This window comes from Apteryx rowi, unplaced genomic scaffold, assembly GCF_003343035.1.
Source record: "Apteryx rowi isolate R43461 unplaced genomic scaffold, aptRow1 scaffold_37, whole genome shotgun sequence".
Classification (NCBI taxonomy): domain Eukaryota; kingdom Metazoa; phylum Chordata; class Aves; order Apterygiformes; family Apterygidae; genus Apteryx; species Apteryx rowi.
In genome coordinates, this window is record NW_020450196.1 from 2,480,572 (window position 1) to 2,505,836 (window position 25,265).

The 25,265-nt window shown below is 39.9% G+C and overlaps 1 protein-coding gene across 1 annotated transcript in view; it reads left to right on the forward strand.

Annotated features, from left to right (window-relative positions):
* The window catches only part of ADAMTSL1 (ADAMTS like 1), a 202,462-nt gene that overhangs the window by 136,502 nt on the left and 40,695 nt on the right, over positions 1–25,265 (forward strand). Inside the window, exons 17-22 of the mRNA XM_026073568.1 lie at positions 1,805–2,015; positions 9,187–9,366; positions 11,407–11,560; positions 12,898–14,038; positions 20,623–20,750; positions 24,303–24,431. Of these exons, the coding sequence (XP_025929353.1) occupies positions 1,805–2,015; positions 9,187–9,366; positions 11,407–11,560; positions 12,898–14,038; positions 20,623–20,750; positions 24,303–24,431 (1,943 nt within the window). The remainder of the gene's footprint in view (positions 1–1,804; positions 2,016–9,186; positions 9,367–11,406; positions 11,561–12,897; positions 14,039–20,622; positions 20,751–24,302; positions 24,432–25,265) is intronic.

Here is a 25,265-nt window from a genome sequence, read left to right on the forward strand (position 1 = left end):
TGTATCAGACTTAAGTGGCCTGTAGTGTATTATGGCCTGGAAAGTGACCATGGCAACTGCTACCTCAGTATGCAGTATGTGTTCATTGTTGGACAGGGTTAAACACATTTGTACAGTTGTTCCTAGGARAGCAGTGCCATGCCATTTAGGGAAGAGAGGGTGTATTTCACGACCAAGGCTGCCATCAACATGCGAACTACAGTCTCTTTATTGTTTATGGTGATGCTCATGGCACAGCCTGTCCTGGTATAAAATCACAGAATGCCATCAGCAGATGGAGCACAGAAGAAGAACAGTGTGATTTTTTTCTTTTTCGTTTCTTTTTTTTTTTTTGTCCTGGACTGCTTGTTTCCTCAGCATTATCATCTTGGGAGAAAAAAAAAATCTTACAAGCTGTTTCAATTTGATGTGGATGTTACTGAGAAAGAGAGAGGGAACAAATACACAACACAGATTCATAAAATAAAGAAGTTAAAATAGTTCTGTAACTGTAGGATGGCACAACCTTGAATTGTTTTTTCCATAATATGCTTACTAACATGATACATTTTAGATGTGCTCTTTAGTTTCCACTGACTTTTGCTCTCAGACTGTCAGGATGTTTTCCCTCTGCTCCTTCCACAAATTCTACTTCATGCTGCTTCCATATTTCGTAACTTTCCTTAATTGTCTAGCTCTACCCCATTTGGAGTCTAAAGGTGTCTTTCACTGAAATCTTTTTAGTTTCTGTCTAGCTTTGGTGTCTTAAGGGGAGGTTCCCTGGACTGCCCATGTCCTGAATGTTTAATTTGCACACACACACACACACACACACACACACAGCAATCAGTTTCAGAGCATCATGCAAGAATTGAAGCTATTCTTCTGTGTTAGAAAAAGTGACAATACCTGGTCTCATACTCTCATTTTGGATGTAGGAGCATCTCCAATGTCAGTCTACTGTTTTGTGTAAGGTTGAGGGGAAGACTTTTTCCTTATATTCTCACTGTGACTACAGGATGTAGTTTTGTACATGTTTCTGCATATATCCTAAGTGCCTTCCAGCAGGGCACAAGAGTGGGACCTAGCATTTTATGCAGTTTTCTCTGTATGGCTGACAGAATTAGAAAATGTATTCAGAATGGCCGAAACACCAGAAATCTGGTTTTAACATGATGAAAACTGGAGTATCTTTAGAGACAAAATTCAGGCTATGTTTCTGTTGGCCCCTGCATTTATTGAGGATTTGCACAGCTAGCTTGGGGAAGGTTTGGCTAAATAGTAGGAGTTCGCCCAGGGGTTGAAAAGGAATTCCTCACATCCCTATTCCATCTCTTAAGGTCTTATCACTCCCTACCTCCCTAGTGAGAAAAGTCAGTCAGGAACTCCACAAAAGGATCTTCTGGAAGAATTTTCTTCCCAGGGGCCTTCACTGATATACTTCTTTGATAGGCTTTGTTACGAGATTCCTCCTTCTGTTTAAAGACAGAAAAGAACCATCTAGTGAAGTCTATTCAGTCTTGCAGTACATTAGCCAGTCTCTCACCCAGCATAGACTTTTATTTAAGACACAAAGTTGTTCGCATGATATGGCAGGACTCCCAAAGACTTGAAGTTCAAGAGCTTTTGATAAGAACTGAAAATTTAGGGGTACAATAAATACTCTTCTCAGTTTCATCATACAGCTACCAGAAGGGACACCATGATCAGAGAAGGAGGCTCCCTCTCGTTTACTGCTCCTACACTCCATCTGTCATTGTAAAAAGAGATTGGTTAAGGTAACTTTATTCTGTGCTTAAAATTTTCTCTCCTGACCCCCTCACAGATGGGAGATTGGGAAGTGGAGCACCTGCAGTCTTACCTGTGGTGTTGGATTGCAGACAAGAGACGTCTTCTGTTCTCACTTACTATCAAGAGAAACTAATGAGACCGTGATTCTGGCAGATGAATTGTGCTATAAACCCAAGCCATCCCTTGTGCAAGCCTGCAATCGCTTCGATTGCCCACCTTCCTGGTACCCTACAGAATGGCAAGAGGTAAAAATGTATATGTAATTTCATTTTCTGACTGTTAAATGTAGACATTACCTGCATTATCAGTGCAACATTTTAGGTTAGCCCAGCAAGAGGATTCATTAGTCACACTGGTAAGTTGTTTGTTAAAAAAAAAACAAAAACATGTGCGCTTTTTTCTTTTTAATGAAAACTGCATCAGAGGTAAATAATGACTATTGCTGCTTCTAATGTCAAATTAAGGAAAACTCTTAACTGCTGAATATAGGTTCCAAACAAAAAATGTCTTGAATGTAATGGTCTGTTGCCACCAGTGGTTTGGTGTAGCAATGCCAGCGTTTCTAGAAATGTGAAGCTATAAAGATCAGGAAGGAAAGAATCTCTAGAATATATTGGGTACTCCTTATATACTTAAGTAATAACTTAGTTTAGGGTAAGAAACACTCCTCATCCTCCATAGTCACAAATGAATGTTAAGCACTTCACATGAGGAGCTGTATGCCCGTCTCTAGAGTGGATTTGTAGAAGGCTTTTTGTTTTGGGAAGGCAACTTGAAAATCTTTATTTTTCTAAATCACAAATGAAATAAGTTTATTTACTGTCATCTGGTTGCAAATGAAAACCCTTGTGCTATTCAGAACACTTAATAGTACTTATGTTGGATTTACTGCTGCACAGGGAGAAATTACCATGTTCTGCTGTCAAGAGGAAAGCTAAAATTTGCTGTCCAGTGGAGATGCCAGCAAAAGGCCTATTTAAACCTTAACAATGCAATTTGAGTGGAACTTCCACTTTCTGCTGCGTGCAAGGATTTACTCCATCCTATGAGAAAACTATGGGCATTTGGCACAGTGCTTACATATGCCCAACAGACCTCCATCTATAAAATTTGCCCATTACTTAAGAGTCAGGGAGATGTTAATGTAGTCACCTAATGAAACTGTTAAATCTGTGAAGCTGTAATTCATGGGGAAGCTCTGGGCTTGGGCAGCTATCCTTGTAACCACAATTTATTCCAGCTTCATGTTGTATCAAAGCCAGATGACTAGCCTATGGCATTAGTCCCATGTTTAAAACAATTCAATGATATTTAATGCTTTAATGTTAATTTGTCTGCTAGGGTTCACATACACATATTTGTTTAGCTGAACTTCTTAATATTTCTAGTTTACACTGGTACATTTGTAAATAGCAAATAGTATTCTGCTAACGCATGACATGATAAAGTCAAGCATTTCAAAGTTAGGATATGCTAGAATGAAGAGTGCCTATGCCAGTTAAAAGGCCTATAATTAAGATAGTAATTTTCTGTAAGGTTATCTGAACACAGTCAGAAGAGGCATACATAAGAGTACACTGAAAAATTGACACTCTGCTAGCAATAACCATGGACTATAGGTCACCCTAGAAAGGTACCTAAATAGTTTCTGCTAGAACAATTTCCAAACTGATTTTTTTCATGCATCAGGCATTTTCTGCAAAGTGTAAACAGTTTTTTCTGCCTGTCTATACCAATAGTTCAGCCATTTTTTATACCTTCTCAGGGGCCCTCAAATACGGATACTTGTTAAAAGGTGTAGTATGCCTTACGGAAGATAGAGCTCAGTGAAGTGTAAAGGCTTTAATAAGCATATTAATCAGGAATTAAATCAAATTTTTTTACAGCAGGTTTGATTTGATAACTAAGTTTATGAGTTAGAGTACGGTATTAACCTCTATCATTTGTCTATCAGATAAAATGTAATTATTTACCTAAATTGGTATTCATTTTTGTTCTATGATAGTGTAAAGTTTCTGTCGTGTTTCATCTTAGAAATTAAATTAGGGGTATTTTCTCTGCTATGAAGTCTAAAACTGCTGAAGGGTACATTAAACTTTGCATGTGTTATTTATTCTGTGATTCAGTGTGGACTCATTCAGGATGGACAGTAGACACAGACACACTAATTTTTCCCTGTATTTCAGCACATGGTGGATATAAAAGGTTTGTTGCTGTAAGCAAATTATTCCTTGATGAGATATATATAGGGATTTGTAGTCCTCTGGGCTAAACTTTCTTAACAGACGTTCTCTATAAGAGACTGCTTAACGCATGAAGTAGACCGCTGCTTTTATAGTCTAAGAGTTCATGTTAGCTCTGTGGGGGCTCCTCAGCAGTCAGCTGGTGGCATGTTGTCAGTGTCACACCACGACTGCTCAGTTCACATCTCTTGTATTAGCTGTTGACTTCTCGGTACTGGTTGGAGACAGACTACCTGTGATGCAATTCACTGCCATAGTTTAGCAAAGGTCAGATTGTAGTTCTTCCGTTCTTGCTTTTATGGTCTTTGCAGGATTGTACTTCCCATGGACAACATAGCTCCTTACTACATGGGCACTGAGTATCTCCTGTGCTTACTTTTCACCAGGAGAAAACAGCATAAACAATGTACTTCTCTACCTCCTGTCTTCTGCCTCAGTTTAGGAGAAAAGGGTGCAGTGCAAGCAATCAAACAGAGTTTCCAACCACTTATTCTTAAATACTTCTGTCTTCCTTCTTTGTACCACCAACCTCTCTCTTGTTATTTCCACTCAATAGGAAAGCCAGGCCCCACAGTTCTGCCTCACGTAGGTTTACCTGTAGATGATCTCCATGTGAAAAACTGCACCGTCGGGCCAGTGTGTAGCACCATGGGGTTATTATAGCTGGCTGGCTAATGAAATGTGCTAGAGAAGAGGCAATCCAGACTGGATGTCGGCAGCTCAAACTCTTGGTGATTCTTTTCAAGGCGAGCCACAGCCATCCGGCATAGCTGCCCAGTCGTGAGGTGCATGGCACAGCTGTGCATTGTTTCACTACGGAGCCTCCAGCAGCAGAAATCCTGCGGAAGGCTGCTTGGAGGCTAAAACTGCAAAACCTGCACTGAGAAACAAATGTCATGTTAGCTATCCCTGAATCCCTCATCAGGGTGTGAGATGGGTTCCCTCATGTGAGGTGAATGGAGCCCCTGGAGGAAGGTGCCTTTCTCACACTAAGGACTGTCTTTCAAAGCTTCACCAGTGATAGGATGAGCAGAAGGTGAAATCTGTTCTCAGTAAGTCTGGATCTGAAGCCATTTCTCTGTTCTCATCCATGGAGTTCATAGTGCTTTTCAAAGCACTGTCTCACAGTAGTTTTAAGCAAACAAACAAACAAACAAACAAACAAAATATTTAAACTGCAATGCCCAGTGTTTTCTTTTCTATGGCCCTTTATGCTGGTTAAAGAAGAACTGTCTGAATTAAATGCCCTTAAAATCCCCAGTGTTCCTGGCAGATAAATACCCAATAATTACCAGTATGGTAACATTCCGAATGATTTTTAAAACACCTCTTTACAGATTTGAGACTGTTTATTTTCAAATAGTTCTGTTTCTCAGCTAAATCCATTAGGATGTTTATCTTGTTTTCAGTAGTGTGTTTCTGGAGGAAAGTGGATATGAGCTTTCATTTTTACAAGCCCCTATAGACATCTGCTCTGCAGACCTCAAATGGGAGACATCCATTAATAAATCTTCCTCTTGTTTGTTTTATTACTGAATAAATGACATAGTCTCTAATCCCAGTATTTTTTTTGTGTTGCTCAGTGCTGTCCTTGATAGTTACAGGATAGTTAGAACAATGACTCGACAATATAGTCAGCATGGGAAAACTGATATCCTTTTCAGATATTTTCCTAGCTCTTTTTCTCCATATTTTAAAAAGTCCTTTCTAAATTTGCCAGTGGCAGGCCTTAGAAACCAGCTGAAAGACCTGCAGAGAGAAAAATGTCCACTCCCCTTGCAAATGCTTTATCTTACTGTAGAGAAAAGATATAAGAAAAGCTTTTTTTGAGAGTAAAGTCAAAACTTGTGGTGTGCTAATCCCACTGTGCTGAGCAGAGGGTAGTGCAAAATTATAACACTTGGCTGAGCTGAGGTGTAGGGAAACCCCTTCCTCGAATGCCTCTGCAAGCAGGAGGACTGACCAAACAACAACCTTCTTTGAAACATTCAGCTACCTCCTTGGGCCAGTAACAGCTATGGTGCAGAGCCACAACTGCCTAGCCCTTTATTTTCCATTAGTTTCTGCCCTTTCCCCACAAGTTTGAGAAGGAGCCAGATTTCCTGCTTTCCAAATAATGGAAAGGGTGCTCTGCCTGAATCCTGTGCAGTGTATGGATGTGSATGGATGCCCATAAGCTTGTGCTGAGACAGAGAGAGGGTCCCCTTCCCCTCTCTGCTTTCACTAGTGGTTATCAATTCTTTGCATTAGTTATTTTTTGCAGACTTTTGTAGAGAAAAACAATTAAAGCAATGACTGTTGTGGGAGAAGCCAAGGCCACAGTTCCACCAGTAGTTTAAGATGACATATGCCAGCACGTCTACCAAAGGAGACAATAAAGTGCTGTGGGCAGCTCTTTCTTACCCTTACAGCAATCCCTGCCTTACATCTCCAGAAGTGCTGTACAGTCACACAATGGTCCTGATTAAAGCTAGCCAAAAATATAATTAGTTCTAACCTAGGTAACTTTCCAGTCTGGTTCACTGTGCAGCTGCACAAATGCTTATGCCAGCATATGGGAAAGGGCAGCACAAAATCAGGATGAATGGCTGGCATAACTGGTATAGAGATTGTCTTCTTTCGTGCTAGCCTTAGCTTACATTTGCTTAACCTAGTTGTTAAACTAGGCATAAATAAGTAGGAATGTGGAGTGATGCAGCCCTCTAAGTCAGTAACCTGTCAAAGTCTCAGATCGCCACTAAAGGGACGCTGGGGGATATAGGACCTGGCTCTGCTCAGAAGGTGTAGGAGACAGGAGTATCAGGAGCCATTTCACCTAGTTTGGTTGGTGGAATGAAACCACTGCACTTATCTCCTCCCTGAGATACAAGAGCACTTGAAACAGCATTGTGTCATCTTTCTGAACAGCAGGGAGAGTTAGCATGTTATTCAGATGGCGTGTAACCAAAAGAGGCTCCTCTCAGAACTAGTTTCACATTATCTGTAAATCCAGGCAGACATTGCTTTCATTAGTTACCCCTTTTCTTGGAAACAAATGTGAGGGCTAGAAGCTTCCATTAGAGAAAAATCAATGACAATTCCAGGATAATAAAAAGACTCAATGAGTAAAATATAGGTACCTGCAGTAGTTCTTGTGCACTAATCCAGTGCTCTCCTAGAAAAGTTCCTGTGGACAATGAGGAATCTTGTTACTGTGTTTGGCTCTCTCTGGCATTTGGCAATAGAGTTCAGTGTTGAGTAGCTAATTACTCTTCCTGGAAAAAAGCTGTGTGCATGATTGAAGGGCAAGAGACAAGAAAAAAATCTGTTTTGTCTTACTCTTTTATCTGGTATTGATGGAGGGGCAGAGAGACTTATTGGGATTTGTTTGACTGTTACAGGGAACATGCTTTTGTTGTGTGCCTACAGAGCTTAAACCATTCTGGCTCTGGTATATAACTGCAGTCCTTAGGCAACCTTGAAATATTACTTTTAATCATATTTCTCTTGACTTACTCTCTCTGCAGGAATGAATTGTCCTTGAATGAAAGTTTGATAAATGTTTTCTTTTGTTGAAAACTCAAGTATTGTTTTATTTGTTTAATTTTTTTAAAAGCTTTTGAGCTTTGTAGCATTCTAAGTGGGACAAAAACTATTTTTACTCATTAGAGAGCAAACCAAATTGAATATAAATATTCTCTCTTGGCAACATTCAAGTTTGTGCCTTCTGTTCTGTCTTTCAAGGAAAACATATATGCTAAAAATCAAGCTAGCATTAAAGTTTATGCAGCTATCTCTAAGAGAGAAGGGCCTTTCATGTCTGCAAGATTTTATAAATAATTCCTTTTTTTTAACTACTTAAGTATATGTTTTAACATTTCTTCATGTGGTTTTCTACTTTGTAGGCATAATTCCCCTCTTGCAAGCTATAAGCAACTCCTGTTAATTTCAGTGTAGTGCAAGCTCCCCTTTCCCCTTTGCTAAGAGAAGAGAAATGGTGTTGAGCTGACTAGACTGAGCAGAAGAACGGGAGCCTGTTACTAGCCACAGGAAAAAGCTCCTCAGGAAACAGGGCTGAGCCACCATGTTGACAAAAAGGAGTCAGGGAATGCACTTAAATCTGCTTGTTCAAAATTTCCTGCCTTGTGTGGTTAGAAAATGGATACAGGGGGATTACTTACATGAAAGAGGGAGGGGAGCTGGATTCTCTAGATATTAATCACCCAGATCTACTTTGACTCAAATAAACCTTCCTCCTCATCTTTTGGAAAGAGCACACACTGCTGTCATGACAGTCGTAAATGTAAAAGGGCTGCATCGTTACTTAATGGCTTATTACACAAACCTTGTGAACCAATTGGTGAGACTAGAAGCAGATCACAGATGATATGCAGATTTCACATGAATTAAATATCAGAGAAATGCCACAATGCAAGAGGTCTTCAAAGCGAGGAATACAGGGCTGCACAGTTCAGCTTTGGGCTGCACTAACAGTAAGCTGTCTTCAGGTCAGGGATGAGAAATGAGAAAATTACAAAAGGAAGAAAAGGCAAAACAATAAACTGAGGAAATTTTTATTTAACATACACTCATATATTTATTTGTTTATTTGGGGGGTTTGAGGGTTTTTTTTTTTTTCCTAAAACAAACCCCTTTTTAAGTTAAATTTGAATATTTGGTTCAGGCTTAATATTTGGTTCATAGCTACTGTTATTTAACATGTATAATAAAATCCTGGAAGTGAAGGCCTTAAATCATCTACTGCTGGAGAAGACTCTTCCACTCCCTCTAACACTTCCAGTAGCACAATTAGAGCTTCAAGTAGAAGCATAAGAACCTAGATCCTCCACGTCATGTATAAGTTGCTCATTTTCCAGCTGCTGGTTGTGGGAAAGGACACCTTTTCCATCTAACCCATTGTTTCCATGTCTTTTGTACAAATGTCTGAAAACAAAATGTTTCAGAAAAGCTGAAGCAGTTCGCTAAGTATTAGCAAAATAAGCTGCTTTCACTTTCCAAAAAAATTTTGACATTTTAAAAAGAAGTTCTGCTGTGACATGTCTGAAATTTTTGGTTATATTTTCTATTTGGCTAAAACTGCCTGTTAATTTCTACCCAAATTCATAAGTAATTTTTGTTGCAAGTTGCCATGGTGCAATGGTAATGTAGAGTGACTGATTCCCATCTCCCCCAGTGTTCACAGACATGTGGAGGTGGTGTCCAGAAACGAGATACACTTTGCAAGCAGCGTCTGGCGGATGGAAGCTTTTCAGAGCTTCCAAAGACCTTCTGCTCTGCTCCAAGGCCAGTTTCCCAACAAGCCTGCAAAACTGAGGATTGTCCCAATGAGTGGCTTCTCTCTGACTGGACACAGGTATGTTACTTGTATGAAGGAGGTGTCCAGTGCTGGATGTCTATCTCCTTGTCTAATGCAGCTGGTTTGTGCTGTTCTTGGAGATTAAGTTCTTAGTCACTTGGGATAAAGGATCCAAACATGTTTAGACTGCACAAATACCCAGTTTTGTCCTGTAATCTGTTCTTATCATCCTGGTAGGGGATGTGATCACTAGCTCATTGTCCGCTCTCTGGAGATTGCCTCCACAGATGTGCTTTAGCCATCCAGCCAAACCATCAAGACCTTCCTTCTGGGCTAAACAGAACCCATGCACAAAACAATACATCCTTGGCTCTGTCCACTCATAGCCTTTGCTTCTGTTCATCCAAGGCATCCACAAAGAGTAATTTTTACTTCCCCAGGCTAAATGCTTTTTCTTTCCAAAGCCTGGCACTGTGGATGCAGTTCTGATGTCAGTAGTCTTTTCCTCCTGGGACCTCTCCAGCCTTTCCCTATGATGCAGAGACAAGAAGGGAGGAATAACTCCAGTCTGCTGTAGGCATATCATCATGGATACACACACCAGGCCTCCAAGGTAGCATAGTCTCTTTCATTCTTTCATTCTAGGACACCACTTTTGCTATGTTGTCTAGTTATTTCCTTCCTTCAGTTTAGGGATGGCAAAACAAACTTACTCTACTGAAGTTATTTGCACTTCCCCAGGTTTCCTTTGCAGTCCCAGGTGGCATGAGAAAAATGTCCGTTATATTTATGGCAGCATAACTGAAAATAAAATGTAGTCTTTTAATACCAGTAAGCATAAAAACTGTTCCCCCAATTGCTTTCTCTGCCACTGTTCTCCTGGTTCTTCATGTGAGGAGATGACTACTACCTTAATCGTGAAGGAAACACCAGTTACCCTAGGTAGCTGTTCCACCTTGTTCTTTAATATGCTGATCTATCTTGAAGTTTTAGTCAAATAAATGGATGTTCTCATGGAGTCTGCTGCCAGCACACATGTCCATTCTGGCAGAGAAGATGGTAATTCTATTCCCAATCTGTCCTCCTTCACAAGAAGTGGAGTTTAATATTTTTACTACATGATTTATGTTAATATTCGTACAATTCACATTTTTACATGCTGACACTTTTTAAAATCAAACATAACTTCACTCTATCCTTCCTCTCCATTGCATTTGAAGGCTGTCTTTTTTTTGCTCTACTCACCCTTGTTTCCTCCCTCTTATTCCATCTCTGGTTCCCGTTCCTGTATGTRTGCACCTATGTGTAACACAAACACATGTATATAACACTGTGGACATGGGCTCTACTGCAATGAGTGCTGCCAACCTTCCAGGGCTCAAGACACTTTCCAGCACCTTTACAGGTTGCTGTCTGGGTCCCAGTGCCACTGGGAATAACACTGCGTGTATTCTTACTTACTGTGATGCTGTATACATAAATATAAAATAAACTAGGCATGCTAAATTCCCCTGAACAATGCAGACATGCACTGAGTACTACCTCATGTCTGGTACCCACCAAGCTGAAATAACTTCTTGCTATCTGATGCACATATATTATTTGTAATAGAGCTACAACAGTGAAGCGCAAAGATTAAGTTTGGCCTAATCTAAATGATTTTAGCATGAAAGTATTTTATCTGTGAGGTGAAACTCGATGTGTTCTGCTCTTGGCTGTGAACAGCCAAGAATTTTTCCACTCAGCAAACACAGACTTATAGAAACAACATGCAAAGACAAGCTTTGTACTGTAGCACAGTACTGTTRAAACAAGAGACACCACCCTAGAGAATAAACTGCTAGAGACTGCAGAAAGAATCACGTCCTCAAAAGACAGAAAATACTTGATATTTCATCTCCCCAGTGTGCCCACATTGTGATTATCTGTAACTGAATGGTCAGGCACTGTTCTGCTTTCTTCCACTGTAATGTTTTGGAAGCTGTTACAGATCTGTACAGTGGTATGAGTATGCTATGGGGGGATGAGGGGGAAGGGTTGGAAGCACTCTTTTCTTTTAATAAACCTTGTTCCTAATGGCTCTTGTTCTCTTCCTAGTGTTCAGTGAGTTGTGGAGAGGGCACCCAGACTCGAAATGCCATTTGCAGAAAGATGCTGAAAACTGGTGGTTCAATCATCATCAATTCTTCCTTGTGCCCACCTTTGCCATTCTCTTCCTTGGTCAGGCCCTGTGCGCTAGCTACTTGTGCAAGTAAGTGGGCAAGACACTTAATAGTGTTTGGGGAAAGGGGACTTGAATACCCATCACTAAGAAATTCATGCTGTCACGTGCTCCATAGCCATCTCTTCCACTAGTGTTGTTCAGTATTGCAGAGTATTTGCTGTTACTGAGTTAGAATTTCTGTCTATGAATGCATATGCCCTGTTTAGCATCAAGGCAACCAGTGGATAAAGCTATAAATTTTACTGTTGGAACTGGATCTGAACCAATATGCTAGAAGGGAGCTACTCATTTCTGGAAGAAGTGGCTCAAAATTCTGACCCAAATCTAAGATCTAAACTTTACAGCTGGAATATAGAGGCTCAGAGATACAGCTCAACAGCCTGATGGCAGGTACAAATTAACACACTGCCAGAATAGCCACAAAGAAAATGGTCGGTAAGGGATTTTGTTCAATATAATTTAAAAAAACTATTAATTCATTATATCACACAGAACCCTGWATGACTTGAGATTGCCAAGGAACCATGCAACATACGTTAGACGTATTTTATATTGGTGTTTTATATATTTTATGCTGCCTTTCACAAGAGCAGTAGTCTCCCTATATGCCCCTCTCTGGCTTGCAGTAATCCAGGTGGACATGTGAAAATTTGCCAGTGAACTTGACTTCAACTTAAAGCAGAATATGAGCTCTAAAACCTGCTAAATGTTGGGTACATCAGGGAGGACAGAAGATCTGACAGTCAGAGCCAAAGCTGAAATCAAATATTCATGGTATATACTAATAATGCACCTATGCTGTTTTGTTCAGTGCTTCATAAGGAAGATCTCTGTCATAGAGATCTGGAAGCTGTTAGAACACACTGAATTAGTGTAACTTAATAGTATCTATCCTGTGTTTTTAAGCCTATTCCAGACAGTTTTGTTCTGCTCAGTGTTACTCCCTTAGGTAGCAGCRCTTTCTCTTCTCCTTACTGCTGTGCGCTGCAAGATTGTGTTGCCTTTCAGGGTTTGGATGATAAACATTTAAAAGTGTCAGGCTCCTTCCCTTTGTCATATTTATTAAGCAACAGTCTTCATTCAAATACTTTAACAACAAGAACTGCATTTCCACTGGAACTTTTTCCTTCCCATGAAATTCTGTCCCTGGCACATTGGTTTCTGCATGTACCCTGGGCAAGACATTGGCATTCCTAAAATRTGCCCTGTTATTCCTCTTATCTTGATTGCTGCAACTTAATGTTCAGCAGCTGGTGACCAGTTTCTCCCATTGCCCATTAATGGGTCAAATGCTGCCCATGCCAAAGTAAACTGCTTGTTTTATTTAATAGTATCGCRTACTAATAGTATTAATGATATTTCAGGGCACAGCAGGCCAGCTCATAAGCAAAGCCCCCATATTATGGCTGTAAAGAAAGTTTACATCCAGACAAGGAAGCAGAAGAAACTGCACTTTATTGTGGGTGGGTATGCCTACCTGCTGCCTAAAACCTCCATTGTTCTCCGATGCCCTGCAAGGAGGTTCCGGAAATCAATGATCACTTGGGAGAAGGATGACAAGAGACTCATCAGCTCAGCTCACATCACCATTGCACCCTACGGTTATATGAAAATTCATCGTCTGAAGCCTTCCGACACTGGGACATACACCTGCACGGCAGGGCCAGTCCAAGAGTATTTTGTGATTAAACTAATTGGAAGCAACAAGAAGCTTATTGCTGGGCAACCAGCTGGCATTAGGGAGGAAGAGGCTATGAAAAAGGCCAGTATAAATGAAGCCTTGCGAACTCAGGAGAAACATCTCAATGGGATTCTCTTCAATAGGAGCAAGGCTGAAAAGCGAGGACATCTTGCTGACCGCAGCAGCCGGTATGATGACATTGTCTCMAGGCTGCTACAGCACAGGGGCTGGCCAGGGGAAGATCTGGAGTCCTGGGAAGCCCAGGAGTCTATGGAGAGAAATGCATCCTCAGAAGAGGACCAGAGCCAGGAGTATAGCCTCCCCTTCACTATGGTCACTGAGCAGAAAYGCTTGGATGATATTATAAGGAATTTGTCTCAGCAACCTGAGGAGCTTAAAGATGTCTACACTGAGCAGCTTGTTGTACAGCTGGCTCATGAAGTTTTCAAGAGCCCCTTGGAGCATCAGGAGTCTGTCCTCAAAGCACCAAGGCGAAGAATTGATTCGACTTCAGTAGAGTACCCTTTCCACAAACACGTTTCTGGCTTTGCCAGCTCCCTGAGGACTTCATCTGCTGAAGCACTTCTTCCCACCTCTGTGGACCTCRCAAATGGCTCACGCAGACCTGCTCGAAAGCCTGCCATCCTCCGAAAAATTTCAGCAGCACAACAGCTCTCTGCTTCAGAGGTTGTCACCCACCTGGGACAAACAGTGGTCCTAGCCAGTGGTACACTGAGTGTATTGCTTCACTGCGAAGCAGTGGGAAACCCTAAGCCCACCATCAGCTGGGCAAAGAATGGAGAGGAGGTGAAATACAATGATAGGTAAAAGAAATTATTTAACTTGTAAGAAAATRTTTAACACTGTGATTCTTCAGTTTCCATTTTTTAATGCCTGTCAGTGCTGCAGGCAAAATCACATTTTGCTGTAGTGTGTTTTCATAGCAGAAAGAAGGGCAAACAGGTGTGAAGTGGCAAACAGGACACTATACCTCTGCTGCAAAACGTGGATGGTGGGTCAGTCTGGTGTGGCAAAAAGGACATTTACTTTTATTTCAGTAAATAAAACAAAGAGGTTTAAAGCACTAAACTAGGTAAGTGATTAATTTAGTTAGAAGAGCAGTCTATATCTGGGGGCTTGGGAATCTTAGTGTATTTTCCTGTCTGAAGGTGGAGGCTTCTGCTACAAAGACAGATTTTGAAATACTAAGATTAATTATATCTAGATCATCATTTTCAGATTTCAGAGTTAATCCATTAAATGAATAGGGCTGTTTTGTGATTCTCTCAGGTAATGTTTTGGACTGGTTCCAGGTTCAGGGGGATGTTCGTGAAGGGAATTACACTCGGCACGTATTTTCATGATTGATCACAGTAGTTAAAGATACCTGAAAGCAGATCTGGAATTTAGTTTTCTGTCAAGGAGTCTGCAGTATAGTTCCCCAGAGAAGGGTTCATTCTCCACTGGATATCTGAGATGCATTTCTAACTGTGCCTCAGTCAGTTTTCTCCAACATAATTATGGGGTAGAACATGAAGAAACTGAGACTCATGCCTTCAACYCATGTATCCACATGTAAAACTGCCCTGGGATCAAACTCAGCTTGCATTACAATCACCAGTCCCTGTGTATGTTCTGACAGCTTTGTTTTGGAAACACAAGCTACAGTAGGGAAGAAATTTTTTTTTTTTTTTTTTGCATTTGTGCGCAGTTTCAGATAATCTGACATTTCAACAAACCTGAATCTGTACAGAAGAACGTAACTTGAGCTGACTACTGCTGTTTGAAAATTAATGCTGGTCACATTAATTATTAAATTCTGTGGAGCCCTATTTCATGGTTATTTGCAGCTACCACTGTCAGCTGAACATGCTGACCTCAAAGCATTAGTCTTCCGCTGTGAGTTGGTGCATCCTCCTTTGCACAGGACTCCCAGTGTGACACTGTCTGCCCTTGTGTATAGCCTGAGAACTTGTGYAACAAAATGCTCTTATTAACGTACTGCAAAAGTGATGCCACTTTTCCTATGGGTAGCCTTCACCTATAGGTGGCTCAGTGTCTTTCAGTTCAACCATTTCTCTGATGTTTGCTGCACATGTAGAACATATGCAGCTGGTATTACTGCTGTATCAGTACCAACTGGTAGCAATACTGTTCATGTTGTTGATAGCCTCCCTAAAGTTCAAAASGGACCAACAACTTATTTTTTTCTTTTTTTTTTAACAGGCTTTCACTTCATAAGACCTYAAGTGACAAAATGAGTAAGAAAAATGTGTTAAAATGTATTTAGCACACATTTCGAAGTTTTCTTTTAAAAGAGCTAAAAAAAGTCACAAATATTTCATCAGGCAGAGAATGCTGCCTCTTGACTTCTGTTATTTCCTAAATCAGAAGAAATGCACATGCTTCTATAAACTTTTAGACTGACCATCTCAATCACCCATTTACAGCAAATTCCTAAGTCTAATGAAAGCTATGTACATAATGGCCGTCATTTACATACACACTTCAATGCAAGAGCAGACAAAAATAGACTATTCTAAGTGCTAGTTACATGCTTAATCATGTGGATAACACACATTTTTCTCATGTATATGATTGAGATTTTGTGCCTCAGTCCTGTTTTGTAAGAAAGTGGTCTATAAGGACAGGCAGTAACGCATATGGCCACAGTTATAGTAACTGACACAGTATAAGACAGAAGTCCAAGGATCTGCTGCCAGCACTTTCTGCACAAGATATTGACCTGAGTTAAAACATCTGAGTTTGGTCGCCAGGTCAGCTTGGGAAATAAAAAGAGTGAGTCAAGGCAATTTACATTGTGGTGCCTGTAGATCATTCAGTGAAGCCTTGATTTAGCAAAGCTGCAATTAGTCCTTCTGTGTAATTATACACTTAGTGTGTTAGCTCCTTTCTCACTTCCACAGCTGAATCACTCCAGATTTGTTGCTTTCTTTAATGTACTCAATTTCCTGATATTTTTTTATTTCTGTGCCTGACAGCTAGCAAGTATATTAGGTTTCATAAGATAAGGGAACCTTTTGGGGGGTTGGGAGAGCCACTGAGGGCAAAATGTGTCTCTTGTGGAAATCACATGCAGGCTTGCACCCAGAGTATCCTTTTGTTTGGCCATAGTTCTGCAAAAATATCTTCTTGGCTTTTTGGCCCCCCCAAAAGTTGCGYGTGCATATTTTCCTTGACACTGGTTATATCCTGTTGGAACTGTGCTATTAAGTGATTTTTTTTTTTTTCTGTCCATTTGCAATGACTGTGATTCTGCAAAAGGGAATGGAGGTTACATAAAGTCCATGTGGGGTTAATGMAGGACATTACACTCATGAGAAAATTACAAGTTTTTACATTATAAGCAGCCATGGTATAGCAACAGAAAGTTTGCTGTTTTGTCRGTAATAATACGGTCTTATGATTTCTAAAACTTTAATTTGGATTTTTTTTGTTGTTTTTTTACTTTACAATGCTTATAAATCTTTTTTCCATTCAGTTTGGCTGAAATAGCATTAAATGATGTGCTGTATTTCTGAACTATCAGGCAACTATATTTGCCCAAATTTTCTATCAAAGCAACCCATGGAAGTACAATTTATTTGCTGGTTAGTAGCATTATTCATTGACCCTTCATCTTTAAAGGCCAAGGCAGCTTCCACTCTCTCAAATTCTTCTCTGTATTCAATTGTTGATGCTTCCTCCAGGTTGGCAAGTAGGGAAAGAAGTGAGCAGTCCTCTGAGTTTCATAAATACTCARCATCTGTAACTTTGGAGTTCGTGGAAGTTTAGTGATCATGGTGCATCTCAAAAGTGGGCCATGAGTGTTTTGCTGGGCTGTTGACAGCAGTATTCTTTTTGGCTCAAGACGTTCTTGCTCTCTGCCAATCAGACCTGTAAATGAAAGCCTCAGTTTAAGCAGTCTTCCCAAGTACAGCTGTAAACTGCAAGGCCATCTGCATGCAGTGGGGCAGAGTATGCTTGAGCTGTCTTTCAGCTCTGCAGTCTGTCATCTTCATACTCTGCCAGCCACTGAATGGAGAAAAGAAGCCAGTTTTTCAGCCCACCTCTGTCTTACTGGGAATAAAAAAATTAATGCAAGTCTGGCTTCCTGTACCAGCACTGAAAAGAGACAATGAGGTGAGGGGGGTCAGAGAGTTGTGCTGAGGTCCTGCTCATGCCCTCAGTAGACTGAGATTTGGATTACATATGTTTTGTTCTGCGATGCTGTATTGTAGACTAGTGTTTTTAGGTTGGATGATGCTTATCTGTATTGTGTATTACCAAGTGTAGAGTTGATAAGTACTCAGAGATAAAGGCACTCACTTCCATGCACTGTAGCCATGGGGTTTGCTTGGATCAGCAAGGTAGTAATGAAGGGTTTTATACCTATTACCTAATTCCATGAGCTGTGCCRTCTGCCTAAAAGCATTTACATTTATGACTCCTACTACATAGCTCTACTTGGAAAAATGAATTTCTTTAGCTTTAGTCTATGTACTGTCACAGTGAGATATAACACAGGCCAACAAAAGTGATAGTTTTTAGTTATTCAGTGGAATGAAAACATATGACACAAAAAACTGCAGCAGTTGARAGTATCTGTGTGATTACAGTAAAAGAAATACTGATCCTTAACTAGGGTTTGTATATTCAGCCTGAGTACATGTTTAGCATGAGTTTTCATATTCTCTTCTAAGATTAAATTGTCAAACTGATACTAGCTTGGATTCTGATCTGTTTACCTCTCATCTTCATTGCCAGTGCAGTTTCAGAGCCTGCTAGTATCTATACTAAYGTCTGGAAACTTCTGTAAATGATGGGAATTTCAGAAAACTTTCAGATTAGCTTTCTTAGGAATCAAATTTAACAGTGAAAATCTTTGAGGAATTTATGCATTGTTAAGTCTGGTGAGAAGTATCTTCTCTTCCAAGTATGCTGTTATCTCCAYTGGTGAGAACTCTTTGGATATGGTACTTGAAAATGGCATTGTATTTTATAAACAGACATGAAGTAGAATATAARCTGTAGGTACTACAGAGTCTATGTTAGGTGTTTGCGAGGTGCCATCTGAATTAGTCACTGATCTAGGTCATGCAAAATATATTTTCATCTTGGATACGACACTGTGCGGAGCAACTGAAATGAGACTGGTAAAATATTAAGCTGTGTAATTTTAAATACATAAATGAGATTCTAAAGACACATTGGTGATGGAAAGAATTGCTACATATGGTATTTTTTTCACTACTGACAAGCAAATTAATACCTAACAAAAATAGCAATCTACGAGCAAAATAGGGAATCCAGCCAAAACCATTGTATATAAGGGGGCATAATAAAGGGTCTACTTTCAAGAAAAGCAGCTAAGCCAAATTGTGACACATAAACARTAACGGAAGAGGATCCTAGCTTTTTTTCTAGAGAAGGACATTAATAGTCGGTATGAAAAGGTAGAAAGATGGAGCTACTTTGGGTTTGCTTTTTTTTTTAAAGGTAGTTAGCTACCTGACCTATTTCTGTTCCCCCCAGAAATATTTCTGATGGATCTTGAGGTGATTTAAACTGACAAAGAGAGACTTACATCAACAGAGTTGATTAACAACAAACAAATTGTGATTGCTTGTGTTTTACAACATCTAATATTAAGCAAACATTTTCCTGAGTAGTAATAACAATAAGGCATGTTAAGTTAAAGAAGTATTTTTCAATCTGAAGGTGACAGAAAAATTTCTGAAAGCTTTTTTGTTATAAAAGCTTTTTTTAAAAAAAGATTCRTGTGTGTTTTATCTAGGACTGACTGATCAAACTACATACTATGTCTGCAAACATGCAAGCAATACATACACAATTTTAGTTGTAGTATGCCCATATAATTTGGGACAAAATCTGAAGCTSTAATGAATTCCATGTAGAGATGAAACCAATCAGTGTTAAACTAACAATTGTATGTGTGAGATATTGATGTGTGCTAACACAAGTTTTGTAAGCAAAGAAATTTGCTAGTTGCTGGCAGTGGCTAACTAGAAATCTACCCTCTTTTTTGTCTAAATCTTAAGAGAGACAACAACCTTTAGTAGTAGATGTGGGGAAGGGATTTTAAACACTATTTTCTTTTGCTGTGCAAGTAAATATGCAGTTTAAAAATGATTAGCATTTGTTTCGCAAATGTGCATTTTACTAGGCACTTGCAAGACTAGGTTGACACAAGACAGCTCATTCCTCTTATTATTAATCATTATTACTTWAAAAAAAATCAAAAAACAAATTTAACTCTATTTTTTCCTCTATAATAGATTTTGATGGGTGGCCCTAATCTGGTTTGTTTTAGACAGCTACCACCCACAGTGTTGAGCAAAATCAAGTATCTCCAGCTTTTTGGTCCATGAGACAGCAGTTTTCTTTCAAGGCAGGAAAAAAAAGTAATTCATCAGTTCCAGGATTTATTACATGTCTTTGGGCTTTTTCCTCCCCTACTTTCACCCTTGTTGCTGTCAATCACAGCCTCAACTAAGAAGTTTATGTAGAACAGCTGCTGAAATTTTCTAATGAGAAAAGCAATTTATCATTAGATTTTATCAACAGCTTCAGCTAAAATTTAGCAGAAACATGAAAATAATCAGGAAAAATACAGTACAGAAAATTACGATATACAAGCACTGATAAGAGCCCAAGGACTGAATTCTTGCTTATATAGGTATAAAACAGGAGTTTTGGAGTTATACCACTGTAAACCAGAGTGTGTGCAAACTTGAAACTGTTTGTAAGAGCTCTAAGATCATATTCATCCCATCTGACTATAGGCAGTACACTGAGATCACCATAGGCTCCTTTGATTGGCAGAGTAACGAAATAACTGATTCAGCCCAACAGGGAGCTGAAGGTTCCGCTTTGCCTTTACTGACTATTGAGGGAGTTTCTAGCAATTGAGGAAATTTAGCCTATTTCAGGCTCTGAACTGACCCTGTGATTCACTTCGTTTCTTTCTGCCCAGCTTTGCCCGGTCTTACTGTTTTCCCTTGCAATAATATGTCTTTTTCTCTACTATTACTATGCCTACTTTGGAGCTGAAGAACTGGGATACAGAGAGGCTAGATGACTTGYTCAGTATCACATACAAAGTGACATAGCAGAAGAAGATATTTCACAAGCTCTAGACTAATGTCCTAAATACTTTCTCTAATATGTTTAGCAAAAGCAGCAGAACCAGTAATCAAGTTAAAATGTAGTTTAAGTTTAAGCCCACAGTGTTAATGTAAGGGTTTGAATTTCTTAGTAGGCTTTTAAATATAACCTACAGTCCTAGAGGTACAAAAAATGACCTAAATATGTATTGATCTGGTACACATACTCATTTTCACATGAGCTAAGAGACTTTTACCTCTTTCTTTCCCCACTACTCCAGGATGCTACTTCAGCCAGATGACTCCTTGCAGATTCTAGCACCTGTGGAAGCTGATGTGGGTTTCTATGCTTGCAACGCATCCAAYGCCCTGGGATCTGACTCTGTCTCCATTGCCGTGACTCTAGCAGGTAACAGCAGTTTGCTATCTGTGATTGCAGGGTGGTCCCTTTCACTTGTGTGATTCTGGCCAGAAAGAGTTTATGGGAGTACAGATGGGTCTGGAAGCCGGAATGTGAAAGCTGGTTGGAAGGAGGTAGACTCCCAGTCCAAACTCAGTTCTGGTGCCCTGTAAAGCCCTGATCCACAGTCCAAGCTTGCACTGGTAGTTCTTGAGATTAGTGGGTTTGTCTGCAAGCAATCAGTGCTTTTTCTTACTTTCCATATCTGAAATGAGCCCTCAAGCACTGTTATTGCTGCTCAGGGGCAGTGCAGTCCAAGCCCTCCAATTCATGTACTTCATTTTAAACCTAGTGCTGGTCCCTTCAGCTCTAACAGACTGATTCAGGGATTTATTCAGGTGTAAGTTAAACAAGCCTGAAATATACTGGAGCTGAAGAGCTATCCCCTTGTGTGATCCAGCCCCACATCCTGTCTGATCTGCTGTGGCACGAGAACTGACAMTCAGTTGCTGGCAAATAGAATTTCACAAGATATTAACTTTTGTGTTTATATTCCTCTAGTAATGGTTCAATTTTACACCAGACTAAATAGCTTTTGTTAGTTTAGATTTCAATTCTAAAGAAAACCCACCCAGATAAAAAATAAAGGGRAATAGGAGGTTGTACATGAATCCAACTTCTTCAGAGTAAGTTGGTAGGTAGTTTCAGCAGGCTCACAACCACAGCGGGACTGGTAGAAGAGGGACTAGGCAGCAAAAAATGAATGACAAGCTGTTGCAGAAAATAAAGGGAAAGAAGACAGTCACCAGTGAAGGACTGTGACAAGGCAGAGAAGTCTAGGAAAAGCAGGATCCGATTTACCACAAAGATGAAAGGAAACACTTTAGGAATACTAGAAAGCTGATTTGTAGTTCTGTGTTTGASGGTTCAGGCTGCTGTTTCACTATGCCAGTTCCAAAATGTGGAGGCATTCGGATGGCTCCAGTGTGCAGTGACTGTCAGCTGCCAATGCACACATAGATGACTAAAGGGAGCAATAGATGTTGATGAGCTTGAGTCTTTTTTGACACCAAACACAGAGATAATTTCCAAATAGAGGAGTGTAAGGAAATCTAAGTATGCAGCAATGGCCAGCAGCAAAGCTCCCACAGTCTTTGTTAAACCAATGGGAAAGAGCCCCTGTCTGTCCCTTTGAGCTGAATCTCCAGGGCAGAAAGGGATGAGCTACATCAAAGCTATATACATTATATGTAGGTAAAAACAGAGAGACTGACCCTTCTTACACTAGCGCAGATCAGGAGTATCTCTGCTGAATCCAGGGCAGTGGTACTGCTGCTAAGGTGGTACAGTGCTTTATGAGTAGCAGTTTCACAGTATAATTCTGGTGATGCACCAGCAGGAATCTGAACATGAAGTTTGAAAGTGGTCAGTCAAAACTGCTATACTGTCCACATTGTTCCAGTGGGTTTGGAAATCTTTAGTCAAATCATAGTGTTTGTATAATGTTATTTTGTGGAGACAACTTGGTATGAAACTGTAGAAAAGTAAGCTGAGCATTAGGTATATATATGTGTGGGATAGGTAGACCAATAGCTCTTTTACTGTAATTAACTATCAAGGTTATAGTTTAATTTGTTTAGATAAATTTACATGCCTCAAAGACTCAAGCTAAACTCTGCTTAGGAGCTGCTATACATGAGCATCTCACATCCAACTTGAACATCTTATAAAATTAGGCCATAAATATCAAAATAAGATACTGAGCAGTTTTTGGAACAAWGCAACAAACCTTTTGGCATAATGGAAATACTTTCTCGAAAAGACTGGAAAGCTGAGACCATATTTAGAGGGATTAGGAAGGTGGCCAAAAGCTTATTTCATTGAAGAATTTTCTGATTAGTTTAGCACATGCATAGAAGAAAGACAGTGGAATATGCTTCCATTTGTCTGAATGGTTTGCTACTCTTCAGTTGTCTGAACAGCTAACAGAACTTTAATCTTATGATGAGATTGTGGGAACCAATCAGGAAAATAACAGGCTTGTTGATAGCTTAAGTATTTTTCTTTCTTTATGATTTAGTCATTGCCACAAAGCATCAAAACTTGTGGAAATATTTCAGCAATAAAGTGCAATATTTTACTTTACTATTCTTAGGCATTAGAGCATGAAAAGAAGAAAGATATACTGATCTGGTAGAGATTCCAAATAAAAAGCATCTTTTAAATGCCCTGGAATTACAGCTAYATGCAGCAATTTTTAGTTAGGGCTAAATGAGATTTTCAGAACTCTCCATGAGTTCAGTGTAACCACATTCCTTTTGACACCTGCATCTGTTCTTCCTAGGCCACTTCCAGACTGACAGACAAATGAAACCAGTGGTACACATTAGCTTAAAACTCCAGCTTCTGGAATCAAATGATGATATTTGAACCTGGTTTGTAATTGACCATTTATTTGAAGAAGAAAAAAGCTTCTAGTCCTAGATTTTTGGATAAAGATGAGTTTATAACACTGAGACAAAAACACCTAAGTCCCATACCATTAAAAGCAATACAGTCATGTTGGGCTCACTCATGTTCTGTTCCTTTTGCCAGCATCCTGCCTGCAGGGCACTTTGGCTCAGACYGAGGGCTGCCTTAATGTAACTCAGACACCCCTGGTACTTCATTCCCTTCACTCAGAGCTAAGCCTGAGTGTCTCTTTAGTTGAACTGTTTTGCATGGACATACCTTTACAGTGCCACTATGTTATAAGTTGCCGAAGTGTCCTAGCATCCCTGATGGTGGGTAACTCCATAGCTAATTTCACATAGACAGGCACAACAATAGGGTGACATCTTGACCAAAGCCCACTTGCTTACTGTAATGCTGATGTTGGAAGTCTAGAGAAAACAATCTGAATTGTTTGTTGCTGGTAGAGCAGGCATCTTTGTTAAGAAATACACAATGTTAACACATAACACCGTTACCATAGGCAGAACTGATCATATTACAGAGAGGAGCTTGTATTATGTCCTTCATCTTACATTAGCCATTAGGAGAAAACTTTCCAGTTATGGTCAGATCTTCCCTTTAGTGATCCTAATGCTTCCACTTTGGGTTAAAGAAACATGACAGATGTGTGGAAACAGCTTTCATGTTGCTCTAAACCTCCTGCATTATTAATGTGCCTGTAGCCACCACTCAGGCTTATTTGTCCTATGTTTGGCCTTTGGCAAATGGTGGTATTTGGCTTGCAGTATCAGGCAAAGATCTTGCTGCAGTCCACTTGTACTGCTGTTTATTGATTCAGCTGGTTCTCATATGTGCACATATGACTTTAATGCTACTCTGCCTCTGCCCAAAGTATCCTTTCTTTTTTCCCCCAAGGCATCTTTCCCATGGAATTCAGTGATACTGTAATATCATAAAGAGCAGGTCACCTCATACACCAGCATTGCCCCATATGCAGCTRCTTAGCTGTCCTTGTAACTACTTCCTTACAGAGTGTATTGTTGACTAGATGCCCTGTGGGAGTCTAGTGTGCTTGATTTGGTAAACTGTGGTGCTTCTTTTACACAGGAAAACCACTGATAAAGTCATCAAGAGCTACTGTGATCAACACTGAATTGCCTACTGTCACTGTTGATATTGGAAGCACAGTGAAAACAATCAAGAGAGCAAACGTTACCATTAGCTGCCAGGTTGCAGGTGAGAAATGACTCGGTCTGCCCTGCTGGCACCTACAGCTATGACTTTCTGTGGGGTTCTTTGCTGTATTGRCTTCTCCACGTACAGCTGGATGAAACATCATGGTCTCAGTTTTCTGTGACTCAGCCAAATTTCTTTCCCTCTGTTAATTCTTAGTATAGAAATTGTCCTACTTTTATCGGCACTAACAAGAAAAGCAYGGAGACTTACAAAAATTGGGCCGGGACTGCAGGGCAGTCATCTTTGTTATAGATGCACATTACAATGTGGACACAACAAAATTGTTAGTCTTTCCTACCTGTTGAGGATGTTTGCTGGGATATAAGCATGATTCATTTTCTCAATGATGGGGCTCAGAAAGTATACCCCAGTTAGTTCCTTCTTTTATTGCCAAACTCTATTTTCAAAATGAAAGCCATGTTAGCACACTCTTTCTGATTTTTCTTTTTTTTTTTAATCTTGAGATACAGAAGTTCAGAGAAATTCCACTGCAACTGGGATTTCACTGACACTATTTTTCAACCAGAGACWTAATGACCTTTGCTCTTACAATGGTAGTTTGCCTGTTGTCAATARCAACCAAATAAGGTTAACCCTCTCTGTATGTTGCAGTCCTAAGGCTGTTGGTGGAAAGGTAATGGTAGGTAGCTGAGGTGGAGACAGTGGGGGAAAAGAAGGGGGAGAGCTGGGAAATCTCTAAAGACCCAGGACCAAATCTTAAATTCATTATACTTTCATGCATAGGATGAAGGGTAGAGGAGGGGAGCATTTTACAAAACCCAAAGTGAGCCATGCAGMTGTTACGTGAATATCTGCTGTGGAGACTTGTATGAA